The sequence below is a fragment of the Siniperca chuatsi genome, linkage group LG14, assembly GCF_020085105.1.
Source record: "Siniperca chuatsi isolate FFG_IHB_CAS linkage group LG14, ASM2008510v1, whole genome shotgun sequence".
Lineage (NCBI taxonomy): Eukaryota > Metazoa > Chordata > Actinopteri > Centrarchiformes > Sinipercidae > Siniperca > Siniperca chuatsi.
Genome location: NC_058055.1, coordinates 28,341,872 through 28,368,126, shown reverse-complemented (window position 1 = coordinate 28,368,126; position 26,255 = coordinate 28,341,872). Strand labels below are relative to the sequence as shown.

The 26,255-nt window shown below is 42.3% G+C and overlaps 3 protein-coding genes across 13 annotated transcripts in view; 1 reads left to right on the top strand and 2 right to left on the bottom strand.

Moving 5' to 3' along the window:
• nup98 (nucleoporin 98 and 96 precursor) overlaps positions 1-6,186 on the top strand; it is a 30,398-nt gene extending 24,212 nt beyond the window's left edge. For all 6 annotated transcript variants that reach the window (XM_044221261.1, XM_044221264.1, XM_044221260.1 and 3 more), the window contains 5 exons: positions 1,172-1,393; positions 2,593-2,834; positions 3,481-3,635; positions 4,625-4,736; positions 5,900-6,186. In XM_044221261.1, the coding sequence (XP_044077196.1) occupies positions 1,172-1,393; positions 2,593-2,834; positions 3,481-3,635; positions 4,625-4,736; positions 5,900-6,099 (931 nt within the window). In that variant the 3' untranslated portion in view covers positions 6,100-6,186. The remainder of the gene's footprint in view (positions 1-1,171; positions 1,394-2,592; positions 2,835-3,480; positions 3,636-4,624; positions 4,737-5,899) is intronic.
• A 1,114-nt stretch (positions 6,187-7,300) lies between these two features.
• LOC122887769 lies at positions 7,301-14,311 on the bottom strand. 3 transcript variants are annotated; one of them, XM_044221270.1, is made up of 8 exons: positions 14,208-14,311; positions 13,406-13,705; positions 13,071-13,133; positions 12,629-12,691; positions 11,815-11,877; positions 11,365-11,427; positions 10,453-10,481; positions 7,301-9,600 (listed from the first exon to the last, which is right to left on the bottom strand). In XM_044221270.1, the coding sequence occupies exons 2-8, from the start codon at positions 13,701-13,703 to the stop codon at positions 9,349-9,351; spliced, it is 831 nt and encodes a 276-aa protein (XP_044077205.1). In that variant the 5' UTR covers positions 13,704-13,705; positions 14,208-14,311; the 3' UTR covers positions 7,301-9,348. The 3 variants fall into 3 exon arrangements, with proteins under 3 accessions (XP_044077205.1, XP_044077206.1, XP_044077208.1); XM_044221271.1 differs by lacking the exons at positions 11,365-11,427; positions 11,815-11,877; XM_044221273.1 differs by lacking the exons at positions 11,815-11,877; positions 12,629-12,691.
• A 1,965-nt stretch (positions 14,312-16,276) lies between these two features.
• Positions 16,277-22,560, bottom strand: LOC122887768. Of its 4 annotated transcripts, none has more exons than XM_044221268.1 (9): positions 22,189-22,560; positions 22,032-22,102; positions 20,670-20,969; positions 19,758-19,808; positions 18,284-18,312; positions 18,099-18,119; positions 17,568-17,990; positions 17,192-17,407; positions 16,277-17,063 (listed from the first exon to the last, which is right to left on the bottom strand). In XM_044221268.1, the coding sequence occupies exons 3-9, from the start codon at positions 20,965-20,967 to the stop codon at positions 16,806-16,808; spliced, it is 1,296 nt and encodes a 431-aa protein (XP_044077203.1). In that variant the 5' UTR covers positions 20,968-20,969; positions 22,032-22,102; positions 22,189-22,560; the 3' UTR covers positions 16,277-16,805. The 4 variants fall into 4 exon arrangements, with proteins under 4 accessions (XP_044077203.1, XP_044077202.1, XP_044077204.1 ...); XM_044221267.1 differs by having other exon boundaries at positions 22,032-22,065; positions 22,189-22,559; XM_044221269.1 differs by lacking the exon at positions 22,032-22,102 and having other exon boundaries at positions 17,568-17,987.
• Positions 22,561-26,255: the final 3,695 nt, after the last annotated feature.

The window sequence follows — 26,255 nt, the reverse complement described above, 5'->3', positions numbered from 1 at the left end:
CGGTGGTCCGTTATGTTGACACGAATGAGGGCAGACAACAAAAAGTCAACACATGAATGTTAGACTGCGTTAGCTTGAACTGCGATGCCATCTAGTGGCAAAAGGTTCAACTTCAGCTTCACAGCACCAAGAAAATGTAAAAAACCCCAAACTTGTGGTTAACTGAAGTATCAACATTCAGAATGATAAAATATCATTCTGGTAAATATCAGATCAGAAGACGTTCGGTCCACTTTACATTTTAACGTCTCTGTTGACATTAATCAGCATCAGATTCAGATTCCCCGCTTCTCCAGCGTCAGCACATACAAACATCTGACCGCTCGTCTCAGTAAAGACTACGGCTGTAAATGTAAAATATTACTCCAGTCTTTTAAAGGTTAATAACGGATGTTTTGGCAGCAGCCAAAAAAAAATCTGATCTCAGAACTGCAGAAATTTCTGACCCGCCAGAAAACCATCCAGTTGTCCGACAGTCACGTCGTTGATCATTCAGGGAATTAATCGGACGTCGTGACCTCAGACGCGACCAGTTCGGGTTAAACCACGGCTAAAGTAGCTGCGCAGACTTTGTCCTCCCCAACTTTCAGTAAATAAGGGTGATTTAGTATCTCGCTTCTATAACGTAGCTGTACTTATGATTAAAAGAACGGTCAATCTGTGCAGCAGAGGCCGAGAGATCCACTGTTAGTCCCTGATATGGGTCAGACTAAACCAAATAAACCTGTTAGAGCTGAAACAACTAGTCAGTTAACTGATTAGTCAATCAACAGATCATGGCTAACAATTCTGTTTAAATCATTTTTCAAGCGAAAAATCTCTGGTTCCAGGATCTGAACTGTGAGGATTTTCTTTATCTGACAGAAACCAGAATATCTGCTGGTTTTGGACAGTTCGTCCCACAAAACAAGACATTTGAAGACATGTCGGGCATTTGGCTCTACTTTCTGACATTTTATAGACCAAACAGTTAATTGATGATTGCAGCTCTAGCTCCTACATTTCGCCTAATGCTAATGCAGCTAAATCTTTGTCTGATAAACACCCACGTTTTCCACAGGCCCCCGTCATCATCAGGGTTGTTTTCTCCTCCAGAGACACAGAAGACATTTTGCAACTGTAAAACCAGCGTAATGCTGCTTTAATGCTTCAGTTGTGTGTCCTCCTGCAGACACTACAGCCTGCAGCAGCTGTTGGACCCTCTGACGGTCACCTGGGAGCGTCTGGATTACCGCCTGAGCTGGCACCTGTGGGGCGTCCTGCAGGCGCTGCACTACAGCCACCTGAGCGCCTCGCGGCAGGGACTCCTCCACGCCAGCTACGCCGCGCAGCTGGAGAGCGCCGGCCTCTGGCACATGGCCGTCTTCATCCTGCTGCACATCCCCGACCACCCGTACGTTCAGCTCCTCTTCTTTAATTACAAACGTGAAACTGGATAAGCTGTTTATGTTAGCTGTGTTTTCCTCCGCCCGGCCAGTAAACGTCACAGAAACTTGAAATTAAATGTAAAATAAAACACCAATAAGACGCAGAAGTTTCCATCAGCTGCATCAGAGAGAATAAAGATGTTTGCTGCCTCAGAAGTCCTTCATGAGTTTAACGATTGATAATTACGGACGAAGTTGTTACCGTTTTGTTGAATTTTCAGTCGCAGAAGAAACAGCTGAAACATCTGGTTCCAGTGTTTAAATATAAACACCGGTCAGGTGACTTCGACGTGGCGAACAGGCGCTGAAACGATCACACGTAATCAATTAGTTGATGGGGGGGAATGATGGTAATCATTCATCGTCATGTTACATATTTCAAGTAAAAATACTAAACATTTGCAGGCTTCAGCTTCACAACTGTCAACATAATTTGCTTTTCAGTGTTTGACATGAAATTAATATTTTGCAGGTGGTTGCTGATCAGACTAAAGATTTGCGGTTTTGGTTACTTTGGTGTTCATGTCATTTTAAACTCAATGATTAATCGGTTCATGGAAAAGTCACGAATAGGCTAATCGGTAATGAAAATAATTCTTTGCTGCAGCCGTATCTCATCTCATTTCCCCCCCGTTTGTCTCCGAACAATCCGCTTGAGGAGTTGAAATCTTCAGTAACGTATGACAATACGTACTTTACGGTCAAATATTTACTGTTGAAGCGTTGGTACCTATCTCTTTATCGTCTCTGTGTGTATTAGTCCATTGCGGACAATGCTGCAGATCAATCAGCAGGACTGTTTTATGGCAGTATTGGATTTTTTTATGATATGTGACGAAGTCTAAATTGGATAAATGAGCCATTACATATCTTGCATAATTGCACGTACACGTATAAGATTTATCCATGTATTACATTTGGTGAATGGCAATTTGCATAAAATACTAAATATAATAACACTACTACCGATATATAGCATATTGATCACTTGGTGTCGCGGCGTAGAGAGGAGAACTTGGACTCAGTCTCTCTCTACCTCGTCCCTCTCTTTCTCTGACTCTCCGTCTTTTCTAACTTGTTTCACGGCCGTCGTTAACTTCCATCTCCTCCTCCCTGAAGAGGAAACGACTCTAACTGTGATATCTTTCTGTCTGCGTGTCGTCAGTCAGCGGGAGCGAGCGGTGCGGGAGCTGCTGACCCTCCACTGCCCCCTGCAGGAGACGGACGAGTCGGTGCAGAGGGAGCGCTTCCTGACCGAGAGGCTGCTGATCCCGGAGCAGTGGATCCACGAGGCCAAGGCCGTCCGAGCCCGCCGAGACGCCGACAGACATCAGGAGGCCCTGCACCTGTATCGGGCCGGATACTGGAGCCAGTGTCACCGACTGCTGATCCAGCACCTGGCCTCAGGTCAGGACTCTGAGGAACTCTGAGAGTATTTTGCAGTGAAGATGATTAGAAACACACAAACAGATCAGCTTCAACTGGTTTGTTGTGACAAGAAAACAGAATCTGATTCGTGGTATTAATCGTCTTTTTAAAATGATTTTCATCTAAACTTTTAGTATTAATCTTTTGCAGCGATTTTTACATGAATTAATCAAAAGTCCAATTAATAAATATAAGTGACACTATAATCAAATTAAAGACACATTACAGATTAAAATACATAGTAAATGTGTGCTCATCATACATACTTTACCTTTTCATGCGCATATAAACATACAAATAAACACAGACACCTATACAACAGCCAAATATGCAAACTTAGTGTTCAGTTATTTTTTAATTGTCCAGATCAGTGCAGAAAATGTCCCTGATTTGGAAAAAATAAAAATGAGGGTGACCAGGGCAATGTCCATGGTCCTTCCCTGCCCCCCTCTGGGTGCAAGTCAGTTCTGGAGAAGTCTTTGAATCTAAAAATGAGTTTCCGTGTGCTGTAAAGAGTTCGGAGGGCGGGAGTCCGACCATGATCTTTTATGGAAGCCATGACTTTTTTAAAGTTATTTTATTGAGCTTCTAATTTCTGTAAACCTGTCTTTCGTCCCTCCCGTAGACTGCATCATCAACGACAACCACGACTACCTGCTGGAGTTCCTGGAGGGGCTGGCGGTCCCTGAACACAGCGCCACCATCCAGGACTGGGACACTGCAGGGAGGGTTTACCTGGACTACATCAGAGTCATAAAGACGCTGCAGGGAATCCAGCAGGTACCGACGCTGTCTCTGTGTGTCTTTCTAAATGCTTCAAAACTTCAAATATTTCACTTTAGAATAAAGTTTTCCTAAAAGTAGAAAATGGACGGTCATTTTGGCACCGTGATGGTCCTCCTGCGCAAGACGACAAACGTAAACCTGAGATAAGACAGAAGAAGAAGAGTAGAACCCAAAGCGCTCGAGTGACGACATGAACACAGGCTAACATGTTAGCATGCTGCTAATGCAAAGTCAACACTTAGAAACGAAGAAAGCAAAGAAAGTGAATTTACGGGGCTTTTATTGTGAAGTAGATGCAGGAAGTCGCTGTGGGTAGTTCTGGTTAGTTAGGTTGTACCTTGTTTTCATTATTTATAATAAACACGAATGAACCGGAGGCGGCCGCACTGCTCAGTATACAGAGACAGTAAAAGCAAAGTTATGTCTGTGGATCAGATCTCACTGCAGTTTGTTTAAACCTCCACAACTAACACGATCAAGATGAGCAGCGGCATCAAAGAGGGTGAAGACGAGAGCGGGAATTAAAGAAAGATGAAGAGGAGATGGCAGCCGGGGTATTCAGGTTATTTTATTTAAGTAAAAGTAGCGATAGCACAGAAGTATTGCTAACAAACTGTACTTAGAGTTCATTGGATCATTATTGTTGACGCATGTAATGTTGGAGTTGGTCGAGGTGGATTTTACCTGCTTTATATACTTATAGATTGTTCGACCTATAATCATATTTTATAAAGTGATATGTCTTGTATGTAAAATCTGTGAAGTAACTAAAGCTGTCAGACAAATGTAGTGGAGTAAAAAGTATTTCCCTCTGAAGTGGAGTAGAAGTACGAAGCAGCGTCAAATGAAAACATTTAGAAATGAAAGTACAAGTGCCTCAAAATTGTACTGCACTTGAGTAACTGTACTGAGCTACATTCAACCGCTGCAACACGGAGAAGTGATGTGTGGACTGTTGAGGTTCGGTGTTTGTGTTCTGCCAGATGGAGAACGCTGGTTACGAGCTGGAGCGTCTCTACACCGACGTGACGTCCCTGTGCAGCAGAATCGAGCTTCTGCCCTGCAGCACCGCCAGAGACCGGCTCGCCCAATCAGGTAAGGTCATAGGTCATAGTTTAATCGAGTTTAACCGGCGACAACCGGCTGACCGGCTTAACCTGTTTATCTGACGGGCTTTTTGAAACTGCAGCCAGGCAGGTTTTCTGGCTTTACTTGAGCCGCCGTGGCTATACGAACAGAAAAGGTTCAGGTGAGCTGAAGCTGCAGTCAGCTGCACTTGAGTAACTTAAGGGGGGAAACTCACATCGAATCGTTCAGTGCGACTCACACTTCCAGAGGAGATCATGATCTCTGACGTCCGTCCAGAATAAACCTTATGAATCCACTTAGACACCAGAGAAGAAAGCGGCTGCAGAACCTGCCTGAGAATCCTGCTGTTTCTAAGTTTCCTTCAGTCTCACAGTGATCCAGAGACAGCTGCCTGTCCGTCCACGGGTCCACTGCAGACAGGAGCTGCTGACTGCTGGTTCGGCTGCTTTAATGGGACAGTTTGACTACATGTGAACACATACAGGCTAACAGACAGGCTTACAGACGGGCTAACAGCTAACTCACTGTGTCAGTTGCTGCATTATACATCACCTAAAGCCCCCAAATTATGGGAACTGTAGCTTTGAAACTTGGAGCACAATTATCACCCAAATATAAATAAGACAGAGTATAGTAGGAGTGACAAAATCCATTAACAGTAGCTGTTTTCATGTTGCACTACCAGTTACGCCACAGTAGATCGAGGAGGAATCCTCTAAAATAAGTGCCACGACTCGAGAGACACAAGGCTGCAGGTGTATGAAGCAACACACAATTGCGTGAGAAAATCAGCTCATTTACGAGAGAGACGTTATGTTGAGAGAGTAGCTGCTCTCAGAAGAGGTAGACAGACTCGTCACGCCGCTACGAGAGCGCGCAGGAGGCGGTCAGGACTGAGGCTTCCTAGTCGTTTGTATGCAGATCAGGTAGTTCAGGTAGGTGGGTGAAGTCAGCTGTTGTTGTTGTTGTTGTTTGAGAATGAAAACCCCTCCTCCCTCCCTCACCCTCCGCCCCTCCCTCCCTCCCTCACCCTCCGCCCCTCACCCTCCGCCCCTCCTTCCTCCCTCATCCTCCGCCCATCCTTCCTCCCTCACCTCCGCCCCTCCTCCCTCCCTCACCCTCCGCCCCTCCTTCCTCCCTCACCCTCCGCCCCTCCTTCCTCCATGCAGAAATGGCGAAGCGTGTGGCCAACATCCTGCGCGTGGTGCTGAGCCTGCAGCAGGGCGACGCGGCGTCCGACTCCCTCAGCATCCCGCTCGCCCAGCTGGCGCCGCACATCACCCGCCTGCCGATGCCGGAGGACTACACGCTGGAGGAGCTGCGAGGCCTCACGCAGTCGTACCTGCGGCAGCTCATCGTCAGCCAATGAGAGCGCAGAACAGGAGCGGCAGGGCGGACATGTTGAACGGTCTTTTACGTGTTTGAAATTTCAGCTGCTCAAACATCATGAAATTCTGACGTTTTCCAAAAAGAAAAGGGAGCAAAAAAGAAACAACCTTGATCATCTTGAAGTAAAAACAAAGATGAGTTAAAGTCGATTCGTTTCGTCTCGTCTCTGCGAGTCGTCAGCCGAGGAGAGGAACAGTTTGGCGGTTACCTGGAGTTTACAGGTTCTGTTTTGGACGCCGTCTGTTTGAGCTTCTTCAGGGCTTTCAGACACAAAGCTTCGATATGTCATTCCTCATCATCTGCGTGTCGCTTCAGGGGAGCGTTTGAGAAGATAACCAACAGTAAGTGACACGAAGTGACTCCTAATTTAAACCACCAGGTTTTCTTTACTACAAGTCTCACGTACTTATCACAGGTGAAAATTTTGGGGGGTTCTGGACCCCAAAATGGGCCACAACACAAGTCTACGGGGTCCCAAGATGATTGACGCTACAATCAACTTGTTTCACCAGATCATCTTTTTATTTTTTCAGACTTTCATCTGGTGAATTATTTGACCTCAAATTTAAAAAATAATAATAAATAAAACGAGTAAAAGAGTCACTCTTTGGTAGAACTGGTCGGGACTGATGATCCAGTGACGAGGGGTCGTCTTAAGGGGCCGCCAGCCGAAACGTTTTAGACGTCTGAATGAATCTACTGGTTTCTGTTCATGTCTGTGTTGTATGAAAATCACTCAGCAGACTGAAACTTGCTTCAGTTGTTTGGTCCGTGTTCTCATCAAGACTGCGTTCGTTTACGTCAGTGTTTCATTATTGTTCTGAAATAATTTACTTGCTTAAACCGCATCATGTAAAGATAATGTAGCACTGACAGAAACGAATTAATCTCTTTGCTCTCATGGTACAACCCACTCACAGTGCCTCTAAAACAATAAGACAATTAAACACAAAGTCTTCAAGGATCGTCTGCAGTGTCCAGATTTCTTTTATATATTTTATAAATACAGATAAGTTCACTGTGATGGATGACAAAACTCAAGTTTCAAGAGTCTGCTAATAGATTTCCATACTATGCAGGAATGAATGGTAACCAATGGACGCCAGGAAAAAGGGTCACCAAAAATACGAAGCGTGCATAATCTTTTCTCGTAGCTAAAACTTGGCGTGGTCCTTTTTTTAAAATGACGAGTTAATGACTTTATTTGAGCTGGTGATGTTCAGGAGTCATTTCCAAGGTCTGTTATTGTTGGTTATTATTTTGAAATGCCCCCAAAAACAGGCTTGTTTCCCTCTTTGACAGTTTCTTTCTCCGTTTGAATGGCGCCTTTGTAACTGCACGACACTGTGCACGTCAGCGTGTAAATGTTTCCCTCAGTTACTCGTTTGACCTCCGACCCCCAAAGAAAGCTCCGCGTTATTGGTTTAGATCTGACAACGTGTGTGTGGGGAGGATCTCTTGACTGCTCGTTGTGTTTTCATTCAAAGATTTGGTTTAATATAAGTAAGTAAAAACAGCTGTTAGCTTAGCGTAGTGCGACAGTAGCATCTGTTCATATGTGAATAAAGACGATTATCTTAATATTAAAGACACGCGGTGACGTCGTACAGCCGGGTTCAATGTGCACAAAGTTGCTTTTTTTTTGGAGACGACTCAGACGAATGCTCAACATGCAAAGTGTAAAATGCCTAATGGTCTATTTTTGTAGATTTCTTGTTTTTCTGTTTGGTTTGAATGTAAATCAGAAGTGTGTGTGTGTGTGTGTGTGTGTGTGCGCACGTAAACCAGAGATAAACAACAAATAAGTGTTTTTTTTTGTTTGTTTTTTTAAGTTAGCGTTTCATTACCGTTTGGTCGTCAGATTTTCTAAAGTGAAGAGTTTCCCTCCAAAATCGAGCTGCCAACCAGAGATTTCACTGCATGTAATTATATAAATATTGTATATTTTTGGAAACTCAAACAGGGAATATCAGGTCATTTTTATCCTCCACCTTTAATTATTAATAAATTGGATGCGAAGTATTTTGGAATGAAACCCTTCACTTATAGATTGATTGATTGATTTTTGTGTTTTTGTTGTAGTCAGCTTGCCAACAATGTTTTTGGGTTTTTTGTTTTTTTTTTCAAAGTAAAATCCGTTTAGTTGTTTCTCAACAAACAGGACGCTCTATATGATGTCTGTTTTTTCTCCTGTTAAACAGTGTATGTATGTAGTTTACATGGATGGATACTGATTTGTGTGTGTGTGTGTTTCTTGATGATTTTGTTGATAGTATTTTTTAATAAAGTCAAGTAGAAATAAACAGATCTTTTTGTTTTTTCATTTCATTTCTGGATCTCGAGATTTACTTTCTAACAAAACACAAAGTCTGAGTCAACAATCAGAAATCTCAACGACGTTGATGATGATGACGATGTGCTGAACGTGTTCATTGTTTTTGAAAAGTTTTAACGCAAATCTGCTGGGCAACGGACAGATTAAGATTAAAATTAAACTGAATAAAAGAGGTCTTTGTTTTAAAAAACCGACCACTTTTACGTAAAGGGTGTTTCCACTGCAGAAACCTTTCGATGGGACAAAGAACCTCGTGTGCCGGAAGGTCGTGGTGCGACTGGAAGTCATTAGGGCGAGGGTCGGACATTTATTGTTGTTTGTAAGCATTAAAAACAAAGTAAGGCCAAGTTAGGGGAGAGTGCGATATTTATTTTCTGACTGTTTCATGACGGTCGCGTTGTAAAACAGAAATAAATAACCGTCAAACACTCAGCTGCTCATCTGTTGTGGAGACTGTAGCCAGCCAACCAAATTTACAGAAAAATCTGAAAAGCGTTTTCGATCCCTCCCGTCGTCGTTTAATCTTCATCGGCCTAATTTTCTTCACGGTTCTTCAGAGGCGGCGGACACAAATTTACAAAAGGGATTTTAGTTCCTAGTTTAGTCACTCTGTCTCCATAGTTCCTGGAACTTTTTGGTCAAAATTGGCTAAATATGCAACTCCTGGCAATGCTACCAAAAGTACCTGCAATAACCGACTCAGCTGAAGCTCACGTTTCGATGAAAAGGCCTCAACAGTCGGAGAGGGTCGACCGCTACAAGTGGCTCTTTAATAAGACAAAAGCTAAACAGAAAGGAAGCGGAGAGGACAGACAGTCATGCGACACCAGGCGGAGCACTGGGAGTATCCCACCGCCGAAAAACACAAAACAAACCAACATTTTTTGTTTAATTTTAAATCTTTTTAATGGATGTAATTTTATTCCCTTTTATTTCAACTTCTACTGAGAGCGGCATTTTACTAACGAGGCGTTCTTTAAAGTCACCCTCCAGTTTGAAGCCACATGCCTCTTCCAGAAGCCGAGATGTCACAAAAAATGTCTGCAGCTGGCTGTTGAACTCTGCCTCCAGGTGAGTGTTCTTCGTATTGACCTTTTTGATTCCTACTATTTTAATTACACCAGTCTGGACAGCAGCACTTTGAACCTGCATGAAGACAGAATGACAATTCATGGTGAAGGTTTGGGACGTGCTGAAAAGTACAGTACAAAAACCACTCTGATAAAGTAGTTCACTGGTTCCCAAAGTGGGTGCCACTTTGAGTAAGGTTTCACCATCATTGGTGACATCGCCGATCAAGGTTGCCGGTTGTCATCATCTCAAACCAAGTAGGCACGGAGGCGGCCATGAAGGAAAAAATGAGGGGATGTTGTGGTTTCACAGTGTGAAGCACACCATGTTTAACAGCTCACAGAACAGAGACATCTATGACTCAAATCAAACGGATGTTATCAGTATAAAGGAAGTCCTTGCAACTGCCTCGGAGATTTCAGGTGGTTTCAGGGTCAAATCTATTATCTGTCCAACAGGATCAATCTGAACACACCAGCACCACACGATTAAAACACGACTGGAAAGATTGCCTCAAAGTCATTAACTGTCACAGTTTTGTTACTCTGCAAAGCTGCACTGATTCTGTCATCGGTCTAATTTTCAGATCTGGTGTCATGTCTTCGATGGATTTCACATTTCAGGTTACACAACCTCAAGTGGATTCCACCTCTGCTTCCTGTAAGACCGATCTGTTATCTCTCTACGAGACACATTGTACCATCACTTTAACACCGACTTCTAATCTGATTTGTGATTCTTTCCCAGCTCTGGCTTTTGTGCCAAGTTCACTGCTGCCCTTCAGATTACTGAGGGTTTTCTTCTGGATACAAAAGGAGATGGTAAAAAAAAAAAATAAAATAAATAAATATCTGAATGAATCTGTTTACAGGAGCAAACTTTGAGTGTGTGCGCGGAGGATTATTCATTATGATCTCTCACTCTCACCTTGGCAGGTTGGCAGCTCTTCTGTTGACCTTTAAAGAAGAAACAAACATCAGTGTTTTTACAGATACAACTGCAGTAAAGTCTTCAGCATCAGTGGATCTCATGAACACGATTTGCTTGGTGGGTTTTGGTTATATACTAAGGGGCCGTTCAGACATCGCGTCTTCTGCGGGCACAAATTCATTATATTCAATGGAGGCGACGCTGCGCGCGTTCGTTGCGACGCGCCTGTTTTTTAGGGCGCATCGGCGGCGCACCGAGATGGAAAAATCGCGCGCACCGGCTTCACATGACTTGCTTCACCCTCCGTCCAAAGACGTCACAACATCCGGTTGAAAGGTCAGCCAAACTGAAGTAACTGAAGATGGAAGAGATACAACTCATTAGGACTGACTGTGATTTGGATCGGTTGCTTGGTAACAGCAGGCGCGACCTCCCAAGCACCTTGGATAAAACGATGGCGCGGCTGGCGTTTTCCCCACGCGATTTTAGACGCGACATCTGAACGGCCCCCTGACTTGGCCTTCATGATTTGTGTTGAGCTTTTCACAAGCTTCACCATGGCGACACATGATGACAGGATGGGCGTCACACTGTCACATGATGCCGTTGTGACCTCACAGCTCAGCAGTCAGATATCAGTGGGTGCAGTACTTGCAGGCCAGCTGCACTAAAACACTATGGCCTGTAGTTTCACGGCGGTATGTGCAAAGGCATTAGTAACGAGACCGAAGAGGCGGAGCTAATTAAATGAAGCGCTGTCTGGGTTCCCTGTTAACAGCCATCACAGCTACTGATCTCATGAAGCTCATCAGTTTAACAGAAGTTTCTCCTCCAGACAAACTCAGATTTCATGTTTGACACACGTGATAGTATTTGATTCCTTAAGTGGATCAGTGCGTGTTGACCTACCAGCTGCAGCCTGCGGCTTCTTGGCCGCTGACCCCGAGTCAGTTGCACGTTTGCTCGTCGCCCCTGAAAGAAACATTTAAAAAAAATATGGAGTTTGTTTCTTTCTATCTTAGTTTTAACTTATCTTATAGTAACATACAGTGTGTCCTGTTGTAGCTACTCAACAGTGACGCTGTTATATTTTTCTCTCGCTCTATCAGCCAGAGAGCGTCAGTCTAATATTAGAACTGATGCAAATAAAGAAACAACCAATCAGAACCGTAGAACCGTCCTGCCTTCTCATTCATTGATTTCCGTTTGTTCCACCAATCACGTGCAGCTAAGGTGATGCCAGACGGTGCAGCTCTAATTATTAATTAAGTGTTAGCTAATACTGTGCATGTAACCTTAATAACAAAGCATCGATAGTAACCTTGAGTAATTTTTAGTCGTGTGTGTGTGTTGACCTACCAGCTGCAGCCTCCGGCTTCTTGGCCGCTGACCCCGAGTCAGTTGCACGTTTGCTCGTCGCCCCTGAAAGAAAAGTTTTTATAGCCTTGGTCAGTCATAAAGTCAAAGAAAGTTTAGCGGGAGTGGCCAAACGCAGAACCCATGTGCAAAGGGGGATTGATCCCATGCGCGACATGATTTTATTGACTGTACTGAAAATTGTTGTTCCATCGGTTCAAAATGCAAGGATGGTTGTAGCAGAACAGTAAACAGTGGTGTGCAAAAGTGTTTGCCCCCTTCCTGATTTCTTATTTTTTTGCATGTTTGTCACACTTGAATGTTTCAGATCATCAAACAGATTTAAACATTAGTCAAAGATAACACAAGTAAACACAAAATGCAGTTTTTTAATGAAGGTTGTTATTATTAAGGGAAAACTAAATCCAAACCTACATGGCCCTGTGTGAAAAAGTGATTGCAACCTAAACCTAATAACTGGTTGCTCCACCCTTAGCAGCAACAACTGCAACCAAGCGTTTGCGATAATTTGCAATGAGTCTTTTACAGCGCTGTGGAGGAGTTTTGGCCCACTCATCTTTGCAGAATTGTTGTAATTCAGCCACATTGGAGGGTTTTTCGAGCATGAACTGCCTTTTTAAGGTCATGCCACAGCATCTCAATAGGATTCAGGTCAGGACTTTGACTAGGCCACTCCAAAGTCTTCATTTTGTTCTTCTTTAAGAGTGTTCGCTAATACTGTGCATGTAACCTTAATAACAAAGCATCGATAGTAATTTTTAGTCAGTCTCTGATCCATGTGTGTGTGTTGACCTACCAGCTGCAGCCTGCGGCTTCTTGGCCGCTGACCCCGAGTCAGTTGCACGTTTGCTCGTCGCCCCTGAAAGAAACATTTAAAAAAAATATGGAGTTTGTTTCTTTCTTTCTTAGTTTTAACTTATCTTATAGTAACATACAGTGTGTCCTGTTGTAGCTGCTCAACAGTGACGCTGTTATATTTTTCTCTCGCTCTATCAGCCAGAGAGCGTCAGTCTAATATTACTTAGAACTGATGTAAAAAAAGAAACAACCAATCAGAACCGTCCTGCCTTCTCATTCATTGATTTCCGTTTGTTCCACCAATCACGTGCAGCTAAGGTGATGCCAGACGGTGCAGTTCTAATTATTAAGTGTTCGCTAATACTGTGCATGTAACCTTAATAACAAAGCATCGATAGAAACCTTGAGTAATTTTTAGTCGTGTGTGCGTGTTGACCTACCAGCTGCAGCCTCCGGCTTCTTGGCCGCTGACCCCGAGTCAGTTGCACGTTTGCTCGTCGCCCCTGAAAGAAACGCACACAAATTGAAAATGATTATCTCTCTGTGCATTTTTCAGAAATGGCTCGGCCTCTTTGTGTGTTAAAATGTCTCTTCATAGACGCTGATTGCCAGATGTTTTAAACAGAACAATCTACTGGGCTTTTATTGTAAAGCTGAAGACATTCTGCAGAATTCGTCCGGTGCAGATACCACAGACGACTGGGAGGAAACCCAGCGAGAACAGACAGACTTCAGTCTTATGGCAGCCTCTCTGGACCTCATCGTATAAACACACCTTTGTTTTTCTCGCGTTGTTTCTTCAGTTTGTCCACCACGGGGCGCAGCAGGTCCTGGACCGCAGCGTCCATCCTTGGTATGTTCTTCATTTCTTTATCTATTACAGCGATGGACCCTTCTGTCCCGTAGTACTGGATGATAAGTTGAGGAATCCCTTCTCTGGCCTCGCTATTCTTCACACCACGGGGGATTTTCTCCAGACTGAACATCAGCTTCCCGAGTTGTGGCTCGGTCAGCTCCTCCAGGATGGCGGTCAGGGTTGTTTTCCACTTTGTCTCTAAAATCCTCAGTGACATCTCTAACACAGAGAGACAAAGTTTGTAGTAAAAACCGAGACCTGAAGGGTTGATGACGACAAAGCTAGCAAAGAGGAAACCTCACACTGCAACAGTGACCTCAAGCAACGACGTTGTCCTGTTTATTTTCAGGTATCCACACCATATATTACTGTTATTACTACTGGCTGATTTTATATTTTGTCCCAGTCGAGCCCTGCAGCTGACACTCGTGTGTAGTCCTCAGCTTTCAACCTTTTAATAACATTTCATGTTACCTTCTGCTTTACAAGACAAACAAATCCAGCGGCTAAAGATAAGTCATGTCAGTCACCATGAAGACAGCAACAGTGAGAACATTAACGGCTAATCTCCTCTCAGACTCTTTACTCTTCCTTTTGTTTGAACCACGAGTTTATTTTTAGTTCTGTAATTAATGTGATTAATGATCGTCTCTCACTGTGGATTCATTTATCAAAAGAAATTAGGAATAAAGTCTTTAATTATGGCCAATATAATACTCACTTTGTCCCTTTCTTCAACCACAGGCTGTTTCTTCTTTGAGATTTAATGGCAGTCTATCCTCTCAGGGCAGTTTGGGGTTTTTGTTTGTGTGTGTGGGTGGGGGTGGGTGGGTGAGTGGGGGTGGGTGGAAGATACCAACTTAAATAATGTTTTACAACCTGCGTGCTGCTCCAGTTATCTGGAATAAATGCTCAAACACGTGGAGAGAGATTTTTCATCGTCAAATATTATAATACTTTTTCCAACTTTGACTATTAATCCTCATAACATCCAGTTTCAACCCCCCCCCCCAAACTGAACAGTGGTTTAGCCCACTGAACTGAATACTTTCACTTTCAAGTAAAATGAATTTGTGATTAAAAATGTATTAATGCAAATCCAGAAGTTTAGTTTTACATCCGAAAACTTTTGAAACAGCTTTTGAAACCAAAGGTTTTGCTTGCTGTTGCGCTGACTCACTTCATTTGCATTGTCTTTCGCCGATTTTTGTCCCCCCAACCGAAATGACCTTTGGGAATATGGTAGAAAAGGTTTCAGTCGTAGTCATCTGGACACTGTTTTCAGAATCAAGACCCGGTCGAAACATTCATGCTTTGCTCTGTACGATCACATGTTACGTACCTTTTAAAATAAGCACATTATGATTTTTATAAATGATGAGATGAAATTTCGTGTAGTCAAATCCAGTTTCCTGTAGATTGTTTTCCAAGCTGACACTTGTGACTGTTTTAAACTGTGAAGAGGAGGCAGTGTTTCTAATGCGATATGGGATTTTATTCCAAATCTTAGTTCAGAAGAACCGTAATTATTTTGACATTTCTCTGTAGTTCACTTTTTCAAAACTCTTCAGTCGGCTCTCTTTAGAAACACGCGGCTCGGCACAACAGTTCACCTCACATCCAAAATGCACGAATGCAAAATTTAAAAGTGGAAGTGCAAAAAAAACTCTTTTTCACTTTCATCTTTACAATTCAAGCGTTCAGTCTGAGCATTTCCACTTTAAATGTCACTTTTTTTCATTTTACATTTATGGCCTGATTATTCCTAGTACTGTAATAAAATAAAATAAAAATCTCTTTGAATTTGATCTCTTAAAATTTTATATATTTGGACCTATAATTTGAATTATGACCAAAAAACATCCTCCATACGAAATGGAGTGTAAATGCAGAGTTTTGAGTTTGAGTGATAAAGTGAATTTTGAAAGAAGTGGTCACTGAAAGCATGAAGCGATCCACAATGACTGCTGCCGACGGTGTGAGGAGGTTTGAAAACAGCGAAGTCAGAAGCGAGAAATGTGACTGTGAGCGGGTGTGAGGGTCAGCTCGTTGGTGATGGCTCTGGTTCGTCGTTATGTCTCGGCAAAAGAGCACAAAGTGAAGAAGGAATCGGGCGCTTACGTAGTTGACAGATTCATACAGATGAGTGCCGTGCAGTTATGGAAACGCTCTCTGCACTTTGTGGAGGCGGGTGTCGAGATTAACACCAAGATATTTGACGGTACAGTGACGCTCTGGTTGGACAAAAAGTTTCTTAAGAGAATGGAAATGCTTTCTTTTACGTTTATAGTCAGATGGGTTTTACTGCTTTATGTCCTGTTGGCTAATTTAATCTAACGAGGCTGCAACAAATCACGTGGGTACGTTTAAGTCTTTACAAACTTACCCTCCTGGTTTACTGTCCCGCCACTGCAGCTCAGCAAGACAACACTAAAGACAAGGAAGTGTGTGTGTGTGTGGAGTAGTTTGCCTCATGATTGTGACCAAATGTGTGGATTTGGTTCAGCAGGACTCTTATAAACTCCAGAAATCAGCCTCACACTGTCCACAGAAATGTTTCTGTCCAACAAGGTTTTTTCTCTTAATAACAAGATTCTCCGTTTCAATAAACATCTCCACATTATTTCTCTGTGCTGAATTCAACGTGCCGTGCATACGTGATCATGCAACATCTGTGGTTATTTATTTATTAACGGGGGACAGTGAACATACGTCAACAGGAACATTTTGAGAACATTAATGTAAATGTGCCACAACAGACAGACGAAATAAACCCAGAACAAGTGGAGAAAATGTGTCACAATATTTTATATATGCTTACAAACCCAATACAATCAATTCCACGTTATGAAGTTAGGGTGACGTTGCAGTTGTTAACACACTAACACTGGTACTTGAGATATAATGCCTCGCGTACAAACCACCTGGACCGGTTCTGCTAAAATGCCGAGAGTACAACCTAACAGTAGCGCCCAGTACTGAAGACAGGACGCAGCCTAACTTTTCTTAAATGACTGTTTACAGTACTATTATTTCTCCTGTTTGTACACTTTACACGTCCAACTATGGATTTGTGTGTAGAGTTTTGAGGACACGAGTCGTGCTTTGAGAAAAACTGTAAAGAAAAAGGCCTCCACGGACGTATAAATCATAAAACAAAAGCTGATTAAACATTATGCTTCAAGCAGGAATAATAACTACAGATATAATACGACGTCTAGATATAAAACCACGTTTCTGTTCTAAGTCGATAATAAATCCGCTGCCGCGAGATGAAAATGAGATGTTTGTAGAGATGTGACTGTTTGTAAACCCGCGGTCACACCTGAACGGCTGTAATTTTAGTAATTTTACTTCCTTTTATTACTGCATCAGCTGAAAATGGTATTTTATCAAGGAGCCTCTGTTTAAAATCCCCCTCCAGCTTGAAGCCAAACGCCTCTGCCAGAAGTCGAGAAGCCACAACAAACGTGTGCACCTGGAGGTCGAACTCTGCCTCCAGGTGAGTCTCCTTCTTGATGGCTTTTATGATTCCTATAATCTCAAGTCTCACGTTCTGGATGCCAGCACTGTGAACCTGCAACAAGACAGTTTGACATCAACAGTCAAGGCTCGGGAAACGCTGAAAAATACCTTCAAAAGCATTTAATAACTGCGGTTTAACCGCTTATAAAGTGATATAAAGTGAGAGGTCTCTGCAGGTACCTTGTGAATTCTGGTGAATCCAGTTGAGCTCAGTGATACGGTTCCGTGGTAATGCCCGGTCTTCACGTTGGTAACCTTAACGACGTCTCCAACTGCTAAATCTTTGCACTGATTGGTGTTTTCATCCCACATGCAGATCCCGATGGAATCGGTGTCATCTTTCATTCGGAAATGTTGCCTCTTGGTCGTCTTCGCTCTGCGCACCTCGGGGTCGACCTGAACAAAGCAAGAGCCCGAGGTTTGAGTTCCCCCTCTACTTTCTGTTAAAGGCTACGCATATACATTAATACGGCACCTTAAATTCCAGTCAAACTGAAGGATAGATTTCATATTATGAAGACAAAGTGCAGAGCAGTGAAACAGCTCTTGAACTCACCTCTGTAACGGTGCCTTCAACACTCACTGCTGTCTTCTCGGCAGATAACTTGGCTTTGGCGATGGTGTAAACTGGGCTCTCGGAATAAATGAGCTCCTGAGCCTCCATCTCGAGCTCTTCTGGGACTTGAACAGAGCTCGTCTGTGACACTTTGCTCTGTTCGATCACCTTAAAACCTTTTTCATCTTTAATTAGCTTTCTGAACGTGTAGAAGTTCTTTTCCTTGATTTCTTCATAGCGCTTTTTTCCATATACCATCACTTTAACGCTGGCTGTCTCGTCAGCGACCGCCACATAAAAGAAAAACCTTTTCACTTTCTCTTTGGTTTGATACGAGCGCAGCCCCGATTTCTTAACAACTTTCCCAGCAATGGCTTTTTCAGGAAGTTCACCGCTGGATCTCAGCTCACGGATGAATATCCTCTGCACACAAAGGAGAGAAACAACTCTCCATCAAAGTAACATAAATACCAACATATAAATGTCAAAACGTGTGAGCAGTGAAAGAGAAGTCAGAGAAAAAGCACTTACCCAAGTACGAGCGATTCCCTCCTGGAAAACATTTCATCAGTGCTCAGTTCCCAATAACGAACACGATTTATATTTAAAACATTTTACTGCTGTGACGTTCTGAATGTGTTGTCTCATGCCGATAGATAAAATATATTGCATTACATATCCAGTGCGACTGACTCAGTATTAACCTAAACTCCTACCGTGTCAGGTCGGCAGTTCTCCTGTTGATCTTTAAAAAAGGAGAAACAAACATCAGTCAGTGTTTCCACACGGTTTAGTTACAGATCTCATTTCATTAATCCTGGATCGAGGAACAACCAGCGGACCCTGATCAGAGGAGCTCAGAGACCTGCAGAGATCTGTAGGTGATCACAAGAACCTGGAACTGGATTCTGAATTTGAGACCTTTTTGGAGGACCTAGTCTAAAGCTCTGCAGCAGCAGGAGAGGGGCAAGATGCAAGTGCTGATTATCATCAGCGCTAGTTCAAACACAAAGAACCCACTGCAGACTTCTTTATACGGAGCCCCCTAAAGGTCACGGCGAGAACTACCGAGGACGACTTTTTGTTCCCTCGCGGTACTTTTCTTCTTCTGCTCCTCCTGAGCCGAACGTCTGTCTGTAGTGGAAGGCCGTGTGGAGAGTCTCAGGTCGCTGCTTTCAGCTTTGTTAATGGACTCCTCACCTTTATATGACGTCACCCGGCAGAACATGATCAGGCCTCTGTTTGTATAAGGAACATCAGTTATTGCTCCTCACCTCTACCAAAACCTGTTCCAGCACTGAAGCCTCCTTTGATTTGCTTTGAGCAGAGGACAGAGGGCCCTGATGTGTCTCTGCAGGCGGTTCACTGCTGTACCTGTCTGTGCCAGAACCACAGACCCTGTCTGGGACAGAACCAGAACCACAGACTCTGCCTGCAGCATTACAGTCGCATTCTTGTTTGTTGACTCATACAGATACAGCACTGTAGCTTTGAGGTAGATTCAGCTGCACATCTGTACCTCCTCCTCTGGAGACGCCTCCTCTTCCTCAGTGAACCCCTCTGGGGTCCAGCACAGTCCGGAGGACAGGAAGTGTTCACGATGAAGCCGACAGCGTCCTGCAGATCAGCGTCCTGCAGATCAGCGTCCTGCTTTCTTCTGCAGAAACTTCTCGACCTAAGAATTCCTTTAAGTTTGCTTCCTCTGATTCCACAAGCGTGCAGGCCCGTTGAGCAGCAGCACTACATCAGCAGACTTCAGGTCCAGGTCACAGTAAAGTTCAGTGAGCTGGTCCAGACTGAGGCGTCGCGCTGGAGCAGCTCGGCGGAAGTAGACATTCGGCTCAGAAGGAACAGAAGAAGAAAAGTATCGCGAGGAACGCAAAAGTAGTCCTAAAAGAATCGCGCCGTGACCTTTAGGGGGCTGCGTATCTTTATTATGGAGAAGACGCTAATATATTTCACTTAGTGCTGATGTTTGTAGACGTTACATCAGTAAAATAAAAACGTTTGTGTGATTTAGATAAGTGACGTCACCGTGTTCAGACCTCAGATATTAACTGAGTACAATTTTATTATTACCAGAAACTTTCCTTCACTGATAATAGCAGGCAATAACACAAACTACCCAGGATTTTAAACGCACCACCTGAGACCAAAGGTGTCAGCTGCACCTTCGGCCTGTTAACCCACCTGCTGCAGACCTTTCTTCCTCCTCGTCTGGATCGCGTTTCCTCTTCTTCCCTGAAAAACGTAAATGTAAACATGAACACAGACTGTTCAGCTCTACGTCACCCTTCTCCAAAAACAACTGAGATCAACACAAACTGGTTTCGTCTACGACGACTCAGCCAATCGTCATTCTACAGTTTTCGGCTGTCGTGTCCGTCGTTCCTCAGGTGGAGTCGATCTTTTGGCATTTTTCAGAAATGGTGAAGTTACACCGAACAGTAGTTGATTTGTCCTGTTTAATTCAGTCGAGTTCGTGCAGCCACAGTGGAGGAGCGTCTCCTAATGTCTGAAACACCGCCCTCCGGCAGGACACGCGTTCCTCATACTGTGAACACTTGCACTTTCTTTAGTCAATATTTTGCGTTTTAAACACCGCGCGGCTCTTTTCATTTTAAAACTGATACGTTTGACATGTTTTGTTATTGTAAGGACGGACGAAGGTGTCAGATGTAAGGCACAATTTCCACTTCACCGCTCCAGGAACAACTGGTGACGTGTGCAGTGTCTCCAGTCCTGGTGACCGCAGTGTGCTTCCATACATTCTCACTGCCAACGATGTTTTTATGAAGCAGAAGCATGAATCTGCATCCAGTCCTGGAGCTGCCAAGTCAGAGTCCACACTTCAGGACTTCAGGAGAGCTGCAGTCGGCTCAGTGAACATGCCTCAGCTTGACGGCGTTTTGTAGTAACACAGACTCGAGGCTGTTAACTGCAGCCAGAGGCGTCTCTACTAAATAAAATCTGACTTAGACAATCACTTATTCTCAGTTTTCACCCTAATATCAAAGTGTGTCTGTCAAAAATCTACATCCTCGGGGATCCAGTATTTCTGGAACCAAAACCAACAATTCAAAACGTATCGTATGAACTCACCCTTGTTCTCTTTTTCCTGTTTGTTGTTCAGTTTGTCCACAAAGGGGCGCAGCAGGTCCTGGACTACAGAGTCCCTCCTCGGTATCTGATCTATGGCAGCGTTGACTGCAGAAACGGACTCTTCCGCTCCGTAGTGCTGAATGATTTTTCGGGGAAGATTTTCTTTGAACCTGCCAGTCTTCTGACTTTGGGGGATTTTTTCCAAACAGTCCACCATCTTAGTTAACTGTTGCTTTTCCAGTTCCTCCAGGATGGAGGTCAGAGCTCGTTTCCACTCTCTCTCTGAAATAACCGACATCTCTGACACACAGGGAGACAACAGAACAGAAGTGTAAGAAACACGCCCTCAAATCAAAGTTGAAAGTCAGCCCGTGAACCTTGTATTGTTTTATTTCAGGTTCAAAGTGCACGCTGTTCACACAGTTTTCTCTTCTGTTGCCGACATGCTCTTGTGAAACGAGGCAGGTGTAGCTGAACTGTTGAATTCTGACATCAGTAATGTAATAAAGATATCATCTAATATTATTCCTTAAACGTTATTCTTTCAACACATCGTCGGAGACGTGACCGATCATGTCAACTTTGTCTTTTAATTGTCTATAACGTCACTAAGCACATTTATTCATGTACAGTTTCTAGGTGCTTGTACTTTAATTGAACATGTCCATTGTACGCTCCTCCACTCAGCATTCAACGCACTCTCCCCATGAAACTGGCTGGACTCTGGGCTTGAGTACCACACTCTGCAACTGGATCCTGGACCTCCTCACAAACGGACCCCAGACGGTTCAGACTGGCGCTCGCGCCTCCTCCACTCGGGCTCCGCCCCGTCCCGTTCACGCTGTACACCCACGACTGCAGCCCCCCGACACGGAGACAACTCCGTGGTGAAGTTTGCGGACGACACCGCCATCATCGGCCGGATTACGAACAACGATGAGACTTCGTATCGGGTGGGGATCAACAGTCTTGCAGGGTGGAGCTCGGAGAACAACCTGCTGCTCTACGTCAGCAAAACCAAGCAGCTGATCGGACGCCAGTTAAAATATGTATTTCAAGACTGACACGTTTGGGTAAGCAGTAGTTTTATTACATACAGTATTCTGTATGTTGTGTCCTAACAGGTTCAGAAATCATTTCACAAGAGCATATAGTCAGAAAACAGACAGCACCTCCGAGCTGGCAGGAAGTTAACGTTATTTTATTAACTTTAATATTTAATATATTGTTTTAGCTGTCTTTTAAAAAATATATATATAGTTGCACATTTGACAAATAAAGACTTTGAACCTGTGGCAGAAACACTCCAGACAAGACTACACAAACAATGAACCATGTGCACCTTTCATCCTGTAACATTACCTAATGTTTTCCTGCTGCACGGGACAGATCAATCCTGAAATGAGTCACGAGCCACGAATTCAGCGTTTGCTCTGAAATTAATGTTATTGTGGATCTAATCTCACAGTAGATTCATTGTTCACAAGAAATCAATAAATTCTTTGTAATTAATACTCACTTTGTCCTTTTCGTCACTGTTTTCTGCCTTGAAGTTGAATTCAGTCAGTGGCGGGAAGTTGAAATGTCTTTGTTTGTTTGGATGCAGTGACGTAGGTGGCAGATACCAACTTAAACACTGTTCTACAACCTGCTTGCTGTCCTGCTTATCTAGAATAAATGCTAAAATATATGTGGAGAGATTTTTTTTTTTTTAAATAATCAAATATTTTACGTTTGTCCAACTTTGACTGTTAATCCTGATAACATCCAGTTTCACCCCCTCCTCATGTGAACAATGGTTTAGCCCGTCCTTTCGCGCCCAAATCAGCGCTCACTTTCACTTTAATGTGTGAACCAATCGGCTCGCCCGCGAGCTGCGTCTCCTCGCCTGGAAACAGCGTTGCCAACTCTCGCGAGAGAAATACGCAGCCGCAGCTTCAAAAACAAGCCCAGTATTGATACAGTCCGTGACATCCGATCAACATGTGATTGGATGTCACGCTTTGTGAGTAATCAGTCTGTAAAAAAACAAAACAAGAATAAATCAGAGTAGTCAATATTATTTGGTACAAATTAAATGTAAAAATCACCACTGATAATGGCTTCATTCTAAAATGAAAGATGTTTAAATTTAATTAGAAACAACCAGCCTATAAACTATTGTATTAACATTATTGTTTAATTATAAAGAGTACATATTAGTGAATTCAAATATATTCATAAGGAAGGTCTAAAAATAAAACTATAAACTAGGAAGTAACCCCAGTAAATCCAGAGGCGGTGAGGCTGCGACGTGACTGACGTAACGCTGACTTTCCTCCAATGAGAGGGAGGGGAGGGGGCGGGATCAGGGATTTGTGGGCGAATTACACTGCAGCGCTGACGTCATTCGTGAGGCTGTGACAGTGTCAATCACTGCATTGGGGGAGAAAATAGCGACCAGAAATGTAAAAAAAAATAAAAATAAAAGTGTTTTTTTAAATTAAGACCATATTTTTAAAACAAGCCCAAAGAAAACCCGCGATTTTTTTTTCAAGCGACTTCAAAGAAGAAGAAGAAGTCGCGTTTTACGAGCGGACTCTGCCTGGAAGGTCGACAAGATGGCGGCGACAAGATGGCGGTCGGTCGGACAGTTTTTTTTTGTTTTGTTTTTTTTGTATTTATTTCAAAAACCATACAGTCTTATTAAACATTCAATATTTCAAGTAGAGCAGGTCAAATAATTGAACAAAAATGAAACCAAGAACAAAGAAAGCCGTAATTACAGAGTTACAGGGTTCAAAGAAAGAGCTTCCAGATTATCACACGGCCAGAGTGCGTTCAGATTTACAGACATTCAAAGACTCTTTTAAAGATGATGAATGATGTTTATATCACGAATAAAAACATTAAATAAAGGTTTAATGTTGCCAAATTTACATTTGTGAATGAAAAAAATTGCCATAACAATCATACTATTAATTGTTAAGTCTTTTGATTTGTCCTCCAGCACAACGCCAAATTTAACATCATTGTAATCGAAAGATCGGACACCCGAGTTGTTTTGATGAGCCCAAATACAGAAACTATCCCAAAATATCTTTGAATAAACACACGAGAAAAAGAGAAGCTCGTCTGTTTCAGTGTTAGCTAAACAAAAAGTACAAACATTGTCCTCAATATTAAACTTTGAATGTAAAAATTCTTTGCATGGATAAACATTATTTAACAATTTGAAACGTAGCTCTTTAGCTTTGGGCGGGACAGGAAGTTTTAAACAGTTACATCTGAACTTTTTTATATTCTGACTGGTGAAACCTTTCATAATATTTCGTCTTCTTAAAGGAAAACATTCGTTGGACAAAACGGATCTTAAGAACTTGTTGTTACATTTTCTGTCTAAAAAGGAAAAGTTTTGAACAGTTCAGGGAAACAGTCGGGGAGCAGAGTGTGTTCATCCAGAAACCTTTAACAGAACCAATCACAGCTCGTGGAATCGCATTGATGACTTGTGTAAACTGTTGATTAGAACAAATAATATTATATTTGTGAATGAAGTCTGAATACTGAAGTAAATTACCGGCGTCATCCAGTAAATGTAAAACCAGCATTGCACCCTGTTCAGCCCGGTGTTTGGAAAAGAGTCAGTGTACACCTGTTATTCCATAAAGGTGCATCATGGGGCGAAACATTATGATTATAAATTAATTTCCAGTACTGGAGAACTTGTCCGTGTTTGTTATTTTGTCGGTCGGACAGTTTTCCCAGCTGCTGCGCACAGGAAGGGGGAGTAATGCGGGCCGTTATGTCGATGTCTCATCTTTGTTCGTATGAAAGTATTAAACCTGCTGCTGCTCAGATCTTGTGTAATGTTTTGTTGGCGGATGTGATGTGATGTGCAGACGTGTGTTCATGTTCTGGGAGGTCAGAGGTCAGAGGTTTTGTTCTGTGTGGCTGCCCTGGGACTGAAAACAGTCCTGATCGACAACAAACAACAGATCCAAGTGTGCTTTCATTGATGTTATAGTGAGTAAATGTGGGGAGGTGCTCCCCCCGGTGGTTCAAACCTGCAGCTGCTGTGCAGCAGTGCAGCTTCTGGAGCTGGACTGTTATTCTCTGCTAGTTTGAACACATCTGTGTGCAATCACACCACCTGGTTATTAAATGAGATGGAGGGGAACATCTTATATCCTTTCTGAACTCCATGTGCAATAAGGTCTTTTATTTATGTGTTAGTACATTAAGGTCTTTTGTTTAGTGTCAGTACAGGCCTACAAACAGCTCCTGGCACAAAACAGAGCTACGATCAGGACGGACAATATAATAAAACACAAGATAGTTTCCATGAAACAACATTTCACCTCAGTGTTTGACTTTGAAACGAAAACAAGACCCAAAGAAATAAAACGGCAGCAGAAAGAGCTTCTTAAACACAAACGTCAGATCAGCTGGGCTCTGTCCTCCAGGCTAAACGCTCCGGAGATGCTTTGGAGCTGCGGACGCTGCAAACTGCTTGAACAACAGAAATGTAACACCTGTGTTGATGTTTGAACACCTGGTGCTGCTTTTCATTTTGCTCTGTTTCAATCCTCACTTTATTAAAGGTTATAGAATAGATGTTGAATAAAAAAAAAAAAAAAGCTTCACACAGGAAGCCTCAGAAACACTCACATCCTGCTTATGTAAAGGCGCCGTCTTTTAAAAAGCATAAATGTAAGAACCTGAAGTACAGAAACAGTCCAAACTCTGCGCCACGTGCAGGCGAACACCTTTCATGTTGTTCTTGTAACAGGTTTTCTGTCGCTTCACCGTAAACGAACGGTTGTAATTATGCTTAATCTGTATTTATTGATTTATTTATAGTTGTGTGTAATTATATGTATCTATAGCTTCTGTGTACACAAGCTCAAGTTCATGTTTGACCGTAATCTTAAATCTTAACTCAAGGTCCAATTATGGAAAGCCATTTTATTCAATATTAAATAAATGAATATGGCTATGAAATAAATAAATAAATGACTCAATATAGTTCAACAGATAAATAAACAGGTTTTTATTTAAAAAAAGGACGTTTTTCAAAGGACTTTTATTTCATAATAACACAATTATTTCCATCTGTTATATTCAAATGACCCTAAGTGATTACTCCAGATTCAAATAAAGGTTGAATGAATACATATATATACATATATATACATATATGTATATATATATATATATTTATATATATGTATATATACATATATGTATACATACATATATGTATATATATATATATACACATACATATATATGTATATGTATATATACATATACATATATATACACATATACATATATATACATATATATACACATATATACACATATACATACATATATACACACATATATATACATATATGCATATACATATATACATATATACATATGTATGTGTATACATATATATACGTGTATACATATATATATACACATATACACATACATATATACATATATACACACATATACATATATACACATATATACATATATAGACATATATATACATATATACACATATATACATATACATACATATATACATATTTATACACACATATA